Consider the following 14,964-nt stretch of genomic DNA (forward strand, 5'->3'; position numbering starts at 1 on the left):
TCACTGCAGTTGCATGGGGCATAAAAACTGATGACTTGTGCCGCTGTCTGATCTGTAACAGCCCTTGTGCCTGTCCCTGCCCCATCCATGTCCACGTTCATGTCTGTGGCCATGTCCCAATGGTACAATTTCATTTTTTGATTCCGCTTTTTGTCCGCAACATATAAAAATGCATGAAAAGCTGCAGCCGCCCACCCCAACACACCGCAAACGGCCACCTGACATTGTCGTACCGAGTGCCTGTATACATATATGTATATATTGTACATTTAAATGTTGTAACATTGATTGACAAAAGCCATATCGCCAAAAAGCGCAGCGGCACGGAAGAAGACAGACCGACAGGGCGTATGAGTAATGTAACGCGATGCGAAAAGCCGAAACAATGCAATTGCCAATAAAGATGAGGGCGGAGGGGACCCCAAAAAAACTTGATGGCATTTTCAGTTTATATGCATATGCTGATGGAGCTCACTGCAGTGCTGTTCCCAGCACGAAAAGCCGGAAAACTCCTCTTTCACAAAGGGCAAACCGCTGGCGAAATGGAGTCCTGGAATTCATTATTCCAATCAAATATTCACAGTGCAAATAAAACTTAGAAAATACAAAACTATTGGCTTGCTGCACGGACACAAACAACAAGTAAATTCCTAAATATTTTATGCCATTTTTATGCAACTTATTTTGATTTTATTACAGAGCTCATTAATTATTATCGTGATGCAGGGCCGAGCATGAGGTTCGGGCTCTGAGCATGCATAAGGAAAGGCTACGACTGCCTCTGCATCTGTAATGCCTTTGTGCACGAGCTGCCAGCGCAGGATTTTTAAATATTTGTAGGCTCCCCAGCGGATCTATGTTGATTTTAGCAATACCATTAAAGCACACCCTAAGCATGTACATATATAAAAATGTATGTACATATATATGGGGAGGTGCTGTTGCAGTATTCTATATAATTGTGTAGTCTCACATTTTGCGGGGCTAATCTGCATTTAAATGGAATTTTTAATTATTTTCCTGGCCGCATCCTTTGACAATCACGGCGGGACGCTGGTGTTTGGCCACGGCCATCAGAATAAGAGCCTGCGGCGGGAGCGCGGAGTGGCGGTGTGTTCGTGTCTGTTGCTGTTGCTGTGTTCGTGTCCACGTCCGTGTACTGGCAATAAAATGCAGTTCGAATTTAAATAAAACTTAACAAGAAGATCCACACCAGCTGTGCCGACTCTGAGATATCTATTAAAGCGGAAAGTATATTTGATATTTATAAAATGAAGCGATGTGGCAATTGTGTTTTAGTTGGACTGACTGGAAGGGTTTAAGCTATAATTATAATGCACACTACAATCTATTTTGTAGCTTACTCTTATAAATATTCATAAACAAAACAAAGTCTTCAAATTTGAATTAACTTTTAACTGCGCCCTTCTCCACCCTAGTACAAACTTTGGTAAAGAGCGGCTACGGCTCCAGCCACTGCCAGATTGTCATGTCTAGAGCCAAATGTAAATCATCAAATCTCCAATATACCCTTTCACATCCGAGGTATAAGGTATAACATGCTGATGCACACACAACCACCCGCAAAAGTGGCTCAGAGCCAGTTCCTCCCTGCCAAACCGCACCCCTAGCCGATTGAGCGCATTTTAGATTGCCAATCAAAATGCCGAGAAAATTATATCAGTCGATCGGGGCAGCGAGGGACCAAAGATACATATATGTATATGTACATATATATAGACGGGTCCGTTCGCGGCACCTAACAAATTTGCCATCAACGACTAAGCAAATAAGAATATTAATGGTTTTTTCCAGCCATTGGGCAATATTTTGTACACATAGGCATACACCTGAGCGGCTTTTTTGATTAGGTGAGACATGCCACATATTTATCTACATACAAGCTCTCTCTCTCTCGCTCTCGCTCTCTTCCCTCTCTGTTTGGCAGCCTCGGTGGCCTTGCATTAAATTAAAATGTGCGACATTTTGCAAATTGCATTTTGAATTTATGCCAATGAAAAATTGTAATTAACATGTTAATTAATAGTTGGCCCGAGGGGCCGCAATAATGAGAGTTTTATGAAATATGTAATAAAAATCCGTTGCATAATTCTAGGCTGTCAATAAAAGTGCTGCCTACTATGAGTGTGTGTGTGTGTGTGTTTGTGCGTATGTGTGCTACTTTATTAAAAAGAAAATTACCCTGTTGTGTTAATATTAATTAGTTCTGGCTGATGCTGGCAAACAATAAAAAAGTTTATTGTCCTTTTTAATGACAATCAAAGCGGGCTGTGGCCGGGTGACATTTGCCGCTGTCAAAGTCACCGATGGGCTGGGGAAAGGGAGGGGGAGAGTCCTGCCGCAGGCGCGGTTCAGAAATATTTGTCATTCTGGTCATAGTAGATCCCGGAAGTAGATCCCTGGAAGCCTCATCGAATACATCGACAACCCCCGATGAAGACAAGGAGGCCAGGTTTCGCTTCATCGGGTTATGGCATTCCTGATGAGCAAGTGGGCGGCAGGGGATGGCCAGAGAGAAGGAGAGATAGTAAGCCAAATTGGCCATTGGCATTTCACTTCAAATTCTCCTTGACTTGCCCCCCTGACACACACACTTGCCCCATGCTACGTCCATATCCATGTTGTTCTTGGATGTGAGAAATGGGAACGTGAACTGCATGTCTGGTTCGGATTGTGGACAGGGCAGGGCAGGGCAGGACTTACCTGGTCGACAGCATCAGCCAAGGAGACGCACAAGGAGCAGCAGGACTGCCACAACTGTCCGCCACCCAAGGCAACAGCAGGCAGCGCAATGGAACGGAAATTAAAAAGCGGAAAAAGAAAACAGAACCGGAACAGGAACCTCTAAACCGTAAACGTAGCCGCACACGTCAACGTGGCTTTTGCTGTGCGGTTGTGTGGCTTCGACTACCACAGTCAGTGATACCCACCCAAGCCGCCTCTCACATTACAATGAATCCTGGGGCACGAATGCAAACAAAACTTACAGTTGTTGCTCAAGCACACAGATCCACACACACAGAGAGAGGAAGTGACGCATGTGAGAACACGAAACCATTGCAGGCAACGGCATCCTTCATCTCAGCTTCATCCGCATCCTTCTCCTGCTCAGTTGCAGCCTGCAGCACGCTCTCTTCTTGGTGTAAAAGGTGAACGCGGGAGCCGAGGACTTGATGACAGGATAATGATGCCCCTTCCAGGAGTCACAAGTCCCAGGCAGCCAACCCTTTCCGACAAGCAGCTCTTCGGCTGCTCTGGTCCATTGTTAATCCCGCTGGGAATCCCACACAGGGTTTGGTAGCTGCCCAACCGTCTACCACTCAAATTAATTCAGATCTTTGCTTTCAGCCCGAACCACACTGTCTCCAGGACCATTAATACAACTATACTCTGGAGGCGAAGAAGGATTTTCTAGGGCTTATCCTGCATGGATTTAGGTGCAGTTTTTTAAGCCATATCCCATTTGCCTACATCTACTATGCATACGTCCCACTCTTTGGCACATTTCTGTGGAAGTTGGAAAAGCAATTACTTTTTCGTTGGAGATTTTTGTACTTCGTAAACATTTAATTCCCAATTTTAATTTGCTTCAATGCATTGCCACACACAGAGGGCGGCAGGCAGGCAGGCAGGCAGGCAGAACCAATCGACATTGGACCCATTGGACTGCTAGCTGAGGTCCTGCCGCTGCAGCAAAGGACCTGCCCCAGCTCTGGCTCCAGCTATGGCTCCGTTTCTCATTTACATTAAATAAATATTGTACAATTGTATTGAGCAGCTGGCAAAGGTGAGGCAAAGACCCTTCCCACATCCACATCCCCCCCAACCAGAGCACTGCCCTGCAAAAAGCCCAATGAAATGAGCTCGCATCCCATTTGGTTCTTTGCACTTCGGTGCCAACTTCATCTTGCGAGCGGCTTCTGCTTTGGCTTCTCCTCATCATCATCCTCATCCCCATTCTCTCTCCCATTCTGCAAAGGTAAATAAATGTTCCAAAAAAATAAAAGAATTTCAATTGGTTGCCCCTTGTCGCCACCCAAACACACAAAAAACGAAACGGAACGTATTTCGAATGAATAAAATTGAAACATTTTACGACTCGATTTCGGTTTATGGAAAATGCATGTTGCACATGCCTCCCTCCCCGCTCCCGCTCCCTCTATCAACATCAATCGAAATTTATCCCTGCCTTCAATTTTGTGCAATATTTTTGCAGTTGTCCGGAGACAAAATTGAGCCAAATTAAGGCGCGTGTTTGACTGGAAGCAGACAAACCCTGGCTATGATGTGTAATGGGAACGATGCGTTCCACAAGTGAGATCCGCTGAAGCTGCCTGCCCCACATGCCAAGTCAAATAGTATCAACTTTATTTCTTGTAAGCCAAAATGTGCATAAAGTTTTCTATGAAATTAATTTTTTGCAATGTTTTTCCAGTTGTTCGCACACAGAGATGGATGGATGGATGGTTGGAGGGAACGAGGCCACTCACCACCAACCATTTGTCATCCTTTTTAATGGCTCAGTGGAGTCCTGGATGACTTGCGATGTGCAAATGTTATCCTGTCTCTCGGGCTGTCTATCTGCCTGCATGCCTGTCCGTCTGTCTGTCCGTCTGTCAGTCTCTCTCCGCATGTGTGTTTATAATTTACTTTACTTTCTGACAAAAGGATTTTAAAACAATTATTTTAATGTTTTTCCCACACATACAGACACAGATACAGAGACAGAGACAGACATTACGTCAAATTGAGTTTTGTTTCATTGGGAAAATGTCGAAATGACCTGACTTTTGCCAATTTTTGGCTTTTAAATGCAATTTTTCTCTTCATTTAACATTTACCCTGGCACACATACTACAAACATACGAGTGTCTGTGTGTGTCCATCTATAATATGGGGAAAATCGAAAACTTTATTTAATCAAACACAGAAACACAAATGCAAATCCAACAAAAATGCATTGTAAATAAATACCCGAATGGCAGCAATGCAATTCGAGCGAAAGAGTTTCACATTTCTGTTGGTTTTGCAAATTGTTATTTCTAAAAATTATCCCAACCATGTAAATGCAAATTTTTCAAGAATTACACTGTGCTACGCACACAGGGATCTTTGTGCTTGGATAGAGAACAAAATTATATTGTAGATTGTAGCTTGACTGATTATTCTCCTGCAGAGAATGGGGCAATTATTTCCGTTTGTAAGTGTTTATTCTCCTATTCCTTCAGTGTCTTAATTGTGTTTATCTTCTCCATTCAATGTGTTTTTTGTTGGTTTATAAGTTCTCGTTTTGCTGCACAGTGTAGTCATTATTTTAAACAAAATTTACAAATAAGATTTCAAGCAAATTATGCCGAAAGTCAAAAGTAATCAATTGGCATTTCAGCAAGGGGATGCAAATCATAAGCTGCAATGTGACAAAGAACTTTAAATACGAATATCTATAAGCCGACATCTACCAAGCACAGTTATCTATAAAAATCAGCAACCTACACCACAATGATAAATGACTCTGCTAATTATGGTGGAGGAGCTTGCGTAACTTTTGCCTGACTTGGCGGGCATCTCTATGCTAATCGCAATTGTACAAAAAATTCAAAAATAATTCTCAGCATGAAATCAGGCGAAGCAGGTAGAGCTTTGGATACCCTATCAAAAGCCAGAACTAACCTAAGAAAATCCTGCGATTTGTCCTTCTTACAACTATTAAAACTTGGCTGGATTCTCGACTCTAGCTCACGTACCCTCCTCGTCGATGGAGCACAGCGAAAACCTGCAGCAGTTTCGCCAACATCAAGATGGGTGCGGATGAGGCAAAGGTAAGCAAGTCATTAACATATCGCACCAATGAAAATGCAAATGCAACACAAATTACAGGATGGCCAGGATGGTGTCCTGCTCCCTCCAGCGATTCCTCTTGGATGACCGCTTGTCTGGTGGCTCATTAAAATGCGCTGCCATCTCGCGAAAGTGAAAAATTGCTCAAGAAAAAGTCAGAGCGCCAAGCATGAAGAAGAACTTGTGTTAGGCGAAAGAAAAAAAGTTGAAGAAGTTCTCCACAACGCAGAAGCTACACCCTAAAAGCAGTTGAAAGAATACTTATATGGTGCAAGGAGAAGGTAGTTCCTACAACATTACGGATGGCAGTGCTGCCACTTTAAAACTATTTATAATTATAATTTACTTAAATCCCAAGCAAGTGCTAAACACACAAAAGGATATACCCTTCAGTGAAAGAGCAGCTGAAGGACCACAAAAGCAAGTGGAAAAAACTTTTGCGGCCACTGCAGACAAAGACAGATGGCAAATGCGGGTATTCGGTGGCGGGAAGGGTGCCTCACTTGCACAGGACTTGGTTCTAGTCTCCTTATCCCCATTGTTGTATTTTTTGTTGCTATTTCTTTACGCATTGTTAGCACTTCATAAAACAAATCTCATGAATATTACGGAGCAGACTTTTATCTGTATCGCTGCGTTCCTGGATTTGCAGTGGATTCGTCATACATTTGCCGAGAGAAATGGATAAGGTCAGGCGCTGCGCAGCTTGAGATGGCTGCGGGTTATTGCCACAAAGCAGAGCAGCGCAGATCCATCCCTTCCCTTTCCTTCCCTTTCCTTCCCTTCCACTGCGGTGTGTCCTGTCCGACGTGCAGTCATGTGCAGGAATTAATTTTGAGATTACGCGTAATTACAGCCCGGAAAAAAGTCAACAATGAAGGAGCCAACACAGGGAGAGCACAGTGAAGAGCGGCGAGAAACTTAATTGTGAGTAAGTGTTGCTTAATACTTATTATCTGCACTCGCGCCCATGCCGCATACGCCCTGCCCCCTGCCCCCTGCCGCATGCCACTCTGCGCCCCTCTCTTCATGGCAGAGGCGTGTCAGCGGCAAATGCCGAAACTTAATTGTTAGCTTGCCGAAAACTTTTCGACGCGATATTTAACCCTTTACTTTTTGTTGCTAATTAAAAAACTTTTGGCACCCCGCGCACTGGGGAGCGGCGGAGAAAAAATTGTTAAAATGGGAAAATGAAGAGCGAAAAACGACATGGAAAACGCTTCAGCATAGATACATAAATACATACATACATACATACATACACATGCACATACACGTGTAGATCTGTGCGTTCTGTCCTGGTTGTTTACACAAAAGCAATCATACGCCATGCTGTACGCTCACTTCACCCACCCAGGGCCCACTGTAGCAGCCTCTTCCCTCTCACTCTGGCGCCATATCGTCACTGTCAACAATACGACATAACGGGATGACGGCCAGAGATTGGCTGGAGTGGTGTTCGGGGGGGGAGGGCTCTTCAAAAGCAAGGAGATCTGACTGCTTGACGTTGCGTTGAAGTTTCATTAATTAGATAAAAGTTTCTCCTGCTTCCTTGCCACCATTCTCTCTCTCTCTCTCTGTTTCCCCCCTCCCACTACATTGTTAATGACGCCAAAGAACGAGCTGCAAATTATTTGCACACAACAAAAGCCAAAAAGTTGCAGGACCCATTGCCCCTGCTTCCTGCAACCCCCCGCCATGTCAGTGGAAAATATTTCAAAGGAAGAAAGTGGCTCTGTGGGTGAGTGTGGTTAGCGGATATGATGGCAGGATGGAGGATATGTACGATATTATATCATATTATCAGTGTCTGCCCATCGGTTGGATAAAGAATAATCACAGGGAGAGGAATCGCAATGATTTTCTGCAGATATATAGTAATTTTTTTACATTTTAAACAAACAGAATATACCTTTGGGTACTGGGTATAAAATTCTGTAGATAATGTTGAAAACCCTAAACAAAATTGGGTTTCAATTAAGATGCAACCTTCGAAATGAGGAGAGTGAGAAGCGGTGAGTAAGGGTTGCACAGGAAGAAGCCTCAGCAAATAGCCAAAAATAAAAAATAATTATCCACTCTCACCCCCTTAGAGAATGCCACTTTCCCCTGCCAACCCCTGGTGGCAGCTAATCAAGGAGCCCAGCGGAAGGTGGTAGATAAAGAAAAACCGGAAACGACGTACCAGGAAGCGCCAATCAAATTAGGAAGAAAAAATAAAAAAGGACCACATCAGCAATACTTAGAAAAGGTTGCCAGAAACAGAAACAGAAACAGAAAGATGCCAGGGGGTGGCAAAGGGTTGTGGCAAGTGCGGCAAAGAAATCATGGGATATGCGGAAGATGAATTTTTAATTTGTTGCTGTTGCTTCCCGTTTTAATTGTTGTTGACAGACGACTGACTGACTGACTGACTGGAGATCGGGGATTCAGAGCAAGGACTCAGCTTCAGCTTCAGAGCTGACTGGCGGCGCAATTTGCAATCCTTTTTCGTTTGCCTGAGCTTAGAGACTACTTTCTGAAAGGGGAGTGATGGAAATTTTAATTAAAGAAATTGCGGTTAATCCCGTTAAAAGACAGCTAACAAAAAAAAAAAATGAAATGCTTCACGAGGCAGCTACGCCCTCGGGGGGTCAGCACTTTCGTGTGGCAACAACACAACCGAAATTGGCTGCCAATTGTGGAAGAGTTCCAAGGGAGAAGAGTTGAAGAGTTTATGCTACGCATGAATATGATGTAATTGTTCCGGTTCGGCATGGCAACGTGCCACATCAAAAGGTGGAACGATATTCACATAAACACCTTGAGCCACCGCAGCCCCCGCAGCCCCCGCAGCCCCCGCCGCCCACCTCTCATGGTAACGTTTTCATTTTATCTTGAATTTTCAGGCTTCTAATGGAATTATCCAAGGGGAATGGGGTCCAAGAATGGGGTTCGGGCTACGCTCTTACTTGAATTTGTCAAAGGATTTTGAGTAATTTAATTGTATGCCATTTGCACATCAATTTGCATTCAAAATTTCAAATTCACAACATTGTCGAGAGGCCAGGCAGCGTGCCAAAGCTGGGAGTACAGTGCGTTTTATGATATTAAATTTCAACTAAAAAAAAATACATTTAATCGAAATATCTAAAATAATAATGGTAGAAATTCATAGCTGAATATATGAAATATTCTCAGCAGCATTGATTACAAACTACACTTTCGAGACGCACTGTAGAGTGTGCTAACTACTATATTTTTGTCATATTCTTTTGACATTGTGCAGACCATTTAGTCGGATTTAACTAACCCAATATTTGGCAACAAACAACACGCCCCAGAAACCTGTTGATCCTGCTAAAAAAAAGAAAAGAAATTTGTCCACAGAGCACCACAAAAAAGGCACTCGAATAATTGAAATTGATGGCCAATGATGTGGCAGGGGCAGCACAAATAATTGCTATTAATTCAGGCATAAAATGTTCAGACAGGCAGACAGTAGATAGATTTGTGGTCCAATGGTGGGAGTTTCGAGTTGGAGGTTGAAGTTTAAGATGAAGTTGAAGCTGACGCTGAGGAATGGCCATCAATCTCCTCCTCTCTCATACATTGTACATTGAGTGGGTGGTGCATATAAGAAATTAACTTATAAAGTCATTTTGCAGCAAAAGGATGAGCTGGAGTTGTAGATGGAGATGGAGAGAAGGCCCGAAGAAGACAGAAAGAGAGAGACGGTAAAAAAGGATTAATTGCATGAGGAGATGTACACGGAGCTGGCGGCATCAGCTCTTGCCACATGCCACACTCCCCATGACAGCGAGCAAGCGAGCGAGCTGTGCGCACGGCCACCAAGTGCATATCCTGACATAAGCCATTGACTTGCTACATCCTTTGGCCAGGAACAAGTCACAGCCCGGGCCAAGCCAGGAAGGCAGTCAGCCAGCCAGGCAGGCGTGTGTGCTCTTGTGCGGCATGTGGTGGATCCGTATTTTTTAATAGTGTTTCGTGTGCCTCTTGGCGTTAATTTATGCCACAAAATCATTTTCTTTTATACGCCACACACCTCAGTGCCGCTCTCAGTACTCCCACACCCAGGCTCTGCCTGCCACATGCGAAAATAAAAATTAAACAAGACACGAGTCCTACAGTTGATGGTCGAAGCACAGGATATCCTATCCCATCGCAGGTAGCTCACCCAGGGACCAGCTATAGTATGTACCCCTTTATGATAGGGTATACAAACGTGAGAAATATAAAAAATATATCCAGAGTGTGCAGAGAAGGGACGAGTGGGGAAGGTTGGCGATGCAAATTGCGTTGCATTGGCCCGGAGCCCTCCCGACGCAACGCAGTTTTATGTCAAGTGAAAACAGAATGCGAACTATGGCATGAAATATGAGCTCATCTCCTGCAAAACATCACAGAATACAATAAAATACAACACAACACCATCCCGTGCCAACCAAAGTTTTATTAATTTTCGCTTTGATGCAGAAATACGTAACAAATAAAAGTAAAATGGGGATTACTTATTACCCGACGGCATAGCAAAAACGAAATCGAAAACAGAAACACAAACACAAAAAAAACCCACGTAAATAATTTATTATATGACATACACGATGATAATGTTGATGATGATGATGATGAGGTGCCCTGATAAGTCGCTGTCCCAATGCGAACATGACGGGCAGTACCCATAGCCATTTCTGGACTGGAAAGTATTGCGGAAATTTCGCACATCGCGCAAGCTCTATTCGGTTGGGGTTCGTGTTCGAGTTCATCTCGGGTTCATCATATTGTTTACCTCGAAGTAGTTTCCCCGAATCGCTGCAAATGTTATGCAATCTGAGTCTAAGACGCAGTAGAATTGTCGGATCCGGGACTCAATTGCCACTGCCGTCGGGAATGCATACATACATACCCGTTTTAGTGTACGATGTTTTTATATAGATCATTCATAGTGCTCCCCGGCCAAGGCCACGACGAGTTTTCACTGGCATTGGCATTGATGGAATTAGGGAATTGCGCTGCGGCAATGACAATGAAAGCAAGTGGCGATGATGCAATGCACTCTGATGAATGTCACGAATGTGTCTGCCCCATAAGAGGGAGATTGATCTAAGACTTACCACAAAACACTCGCAGAAAGAACAGCCTTAGCCTTACCTCAAAAGAGGGAGCATAACACTGAAGATTGCCTGAGGATAAACTCTTTTCAACTCGAACCACGTTGACCTCATAGCCAGGCAGCACCATTACACCAAGTAGACATGTATTTCCATGCAAATAGAAAAGCTTATGCCCAATCCATTGTAGCGTGTGTATCCAAATGTCTCAATGCCGCCTTGCATACGAATTCATTCAACTCAAGAACACTGGCCAAACCGTGCCGGACCGGACCGTGGCGCTGCTATAAATAACTCTATGGAATAGGCATCCAAACATTAGCAATGAAATCATGCATAACTGAGCAAAACAATAATAAATATATCCAACCAAATGGACCTCGTGTCCGTGTCCATTCGTGTCCATTCCAATGGAAGATATATCTCGATGCTCGATGAGCGGCGGGCGCAAGGTCGTTTATTTTTGTTTATAACAACTTTTTGGAACTGTGCGATCGACTAAATGGACACCGAAAATATCATAAAATATATTTATAATCGAAGCATTCACCACCAAAGATCTGAAATTCTTGTCAGCTCTGAACTTGACATTGAAACTGTCGGCAGGGGGAAAACCCAGAGGAGTGATCTCTGCTCTCCCCCAACAGATAAGCTCGGGTTTGAGCTGTTCGATTTGAGGATCCGCAGATGGCATCATCTTTTGGGTTTCGCTTATTTCGCTGTGCTGTTCTTCCTCTGCCCACACAACTGTACGAGCGGCACATTGTGGGGCACGTGACGGTGCAGCTCTGCCAGGCGATAAGGAGAAGCTGTCAGCTGAGCTCTGATCTCAGACCCGTCCAAGTCTGGAGTTCGGAGAACGAAAACAGACCCATACTTACATAATTGTCACATCTGGTGCGTGCCAGTCAGTGCGTGATTGAGCAGAGAATTGTTTTGAAAATATTTACAATGCATTTATTGGAAGCAGTCAAATATTTCACTCTGGTCGGGGTGATGTGGATCGTACAATGTAATTAATATATAGTTAAATAAATACATGTTATATGTAAGTGTGTGTGTTGTGTGTGTGTTTGGTGTGTAGAAGTGTAGATGTGTGTGTGTGCGTGTGCGTGTAAGAATATTTATAACTAAATCAAAACACAGCAAACTTGTCCATTAACGCAATCGGTACCAGGTCTCAGGAGCCTCTGATGGCATCGATCCATGCACATTCCCAGGTGTTCCGCACAGGGGGCTGGTCTGACCGGCACTGCAACGGGCAACGGGATGGTTTGAGGGCGGGTTGAGGGTGTTGTGTGGTGTGGTGTGGTTTGTGGCACAGAATTTTGTGTGTGGGTTAGTGGCGAGGTATGGACACAGCAAGTAATACCAATTACGGATCGAATTTTGTTTCTTTTTTGTTTTTTTTTTTTGTGGTAGAATCATGAGACGTTATTTGTTTGAATTTGGACGATACTCGGGTTTGGGTCGAACTGATGGCAGGGCGTTTTTATGGGTGCGGGAGGGGAGTTAAGCAGGTGCATCACAGCGAGGAGTTCTTGGGCACTTTGTACTCACGTTCGTAGCAGCACTCCACGCCCTGGTGCACGCTGGTGGGGCACAGGCCCTTGTTGTTGGTCGGCTCCGTACAGTCGCTGGTCTTCACGCACAGTCCTCCGACCATCACACACTGGCGGTCATTCGGATACACCCGCACTCCCTGCAGCACTATAGGAGTACATATATGAGGAGAATTAGCTACGCTCTGGACTGGCCACTGGGTCTCCTGTCAAGCACTTACTGTACACATCTTGATCGTTCACTTCGTTTGTCTCGATGTCCGCCCGGCCGGAGTGGAGCATCGTCACCATTACTACAGCCACCATCAGGCAGCCCAAGAAGCTCTTGCTTATCGACATGATCTATTCAGTTCTGTTCTTCGTTTCGTTTCTTTTCTGTTCTATTCTGTGGGTAACACGGTGTCGCGGATTATCTCTATGTACTTCCACTCGTTGGCACTGCTCGCGTCGCACTAATCGAAGCTACTTACGCTGCAGAGTCTTTTCAATGAAAAGCACTTGCTGGCAGAGAGAGAAAGAGAGCAGCACACGCAGTGAGAGAGAAAGAGGGCGAGCGACTGCGAAGCTTTTTGCACAATCATCAGACGGCGATCAGCAGCAGCAGCAGCAGCAGCAGAAGAGATCAGAGCTCAGTGCTCAGTGCCTGAGAGACTACAACTGCTCCGTTTGGGTGGTCGCTCTCCAGCTAACCAGATACGACTTAATGAATGGAACTCCAGATTCTTGCTTCCCGACTCCAGATCCCGCAAAAAAACGTTCAACTCGGTCGGCAGCAGGCAGCAGGCAGCAGCAGCATCAGCAGGCTGCAATCAACGACAATCAGCGGGAACAACAAACATCTGATGAACCGCATCGAACGGGGCGTAACATGATTTTACTGCAATTTAATCTGGTTTGGCATACACCCTCCCTCCTGCCACTCCTCTCTGCCATACCACCTCCCCCATGTGGGGCGTCTGTCAATTTGATTTGTTTGTATAGCATTTTCGAAAACAATTTCGAATGCAAAATATGTAAACAAACCAAAATGAAATGTGCGTCTGTGTCCCAGAAAATATTGGGCGTGAAACCAGATGTTACCTTCATGCGATCTAAACAGTTGCCGAAAGATCGGCAGCACTCGATCGGGTATATCCATGAATGAATGAACTGCCACCCCGACCCTGGAATGGAAATGAAGGTGCACGACTGGAGGAAACTTAACGATAAAGGCATGCTAGGAGGGGGAGTACAGAATGCACTTAACTTCATTGCTCCACGTACATATGTATGTACTAGGAAGGCTAAAGGGGTTCATCACTTCACAGAGGGAACCACCTCCACCTTCAGTGACTAAACAAACCATTACCTTACCCTACCTTACCTTATAGATCAACAATCTGTTTACACATTTGTCTGATCTGATTATTCAGAACTTATTTTATATCTACAGCAAGTGATCATCGCCTGCTGATAAAGATTCTCGAAAGTTCCAACTAATGTTTGCGCTTTTAAATCAACAGAAAATTCGCTCGAAACTGATAAGCTGCTTCGGCTGCACAGCACGACGCTAGTTCCCGTAGCTCAGAAGATGGGATTCGGGGAATAATGATGCTACTCTACCATCATGCTCATTGAACAGGAAGAGACTCTCACTTGCCGGTTGTCTAAGCCAATTCGAAGATCGAGGGAATTTCTGTTGCTCTGTTGATGCTCATTGGACGTATACACCTAGACCTGTGTCTATGTTCTCCTGAATCTCTGCCTCCTCGCGTACATTGGCAATAATTACATAATAATTACAATAATTAAATACATTTTCACTAAGATTGGCCAATTTAAAGTGAACCTTTCTTGTAACATTTCATTTAAACATTGTTTTGTTATCTACATGCAAACCACAACTACATCTACATGTTACTAAAGCTTAAACGAGCTTTTACAAGCTTAGGTCAACGATTTTCAACGATATGGCAAGGCTGTGTCATGTGTCAGATTAACGGAAAACGAAGGTAAGGGAAGCAACTTGTATTTGCCAAATCTAGTGTATTGTGTAAACCGGAATCTCCCCAACAATTCCCACAAATTGACTGTGTAAGGAAGCTTTCTGGCTGGGGTACATATCTCAGTCACGCCAGCGTCGAAATTACAGTAAAATTTATAATTTGCCGGGACTCCGTGCTCCTAGGGGGGGAAAGGTTCAGTAGTAGGTACAGTTGGAAGTTCAGGGAAGAGGAAAGAATTCTCGGGGACGTCAATCAACGTCTGCAAAGGCCAAGACTAACGTCGGACGGCGCTTTGGGGGCCCGAGGATTCACTCAATACTATAGGAAGGGGGGGGAAAGAATGCTCGGAGGCGTCAGTCAACGTCTGCAAAGGCCATGAAGCAACTATAAAGGAGGGCTCGTCGGTGGCATAGTTACTCGCTACTTCAATAATAGTTTATTTTTATC

General features: G+C 44.3%; 1 protein-coding gene across 2 annotated transcripts; it reads right to left on the reverse strand.

Annotated features, from left to right (window-relative positions):
- Positions 1 to 11,904: 11,904 nt before the first annotated feature.
- LOC117891428 (U-scoloptoxin(19)-Sm1a) lies at positions 11,905 to 12,983 on the reverse strand. 2 transcript variants are annotated; one of them, XM_034796899.1, is made up of 3 exons: positions 12,754 to 12,980; positions 12,531 to 12,680; positions 11,905 to 12,222 (listed from the first exon to the last, which is right to left on the reverse strand). In XM_034796899.1, exons 1-3 carry the CDS (start codon positions 12,869 to 12,871, stop codon positions 12,101 to 12,103), a joined length of 390 nt encoding a protein of 129 aa, XP_034652790.1. In that variant the 5' UTR covers positions 12,872 to 12,980; the 3' UTR covers positions 11,905 to 12,100. The 2 variants fall into 2 exon arrangements, with proteins under 2 accessions (XP_034652790.1, XP_034652791.1); XM_034796900.1 differs by lacking the exon at positions 11,905 to 12,222 and adding an exon at positions 12,375 to 12,445 and having other exon boundaries at positions 12,754 to 12,983.
- Between the last annotated feature and the right edge of the window lie 1,981 nt (positions 12,984 to 14,964).

The sequence above is a fragment of the Drosophila subobscura genome, chromosome E (genome assembly GCF_008121235.1).
Source record: "Drosophila subobscura isolate 14011-0131.10 chromosome E, UCBerk_Dsub_1.0, whole genome shotgun sequence".
NCBI classification, from domain to species: domain Eukaryota; kingdom Metazoa; phylum Arthropoda; class Insecta; order Diptera; family Drosophilidae; genus Drosophila; species Drosophila subobscura.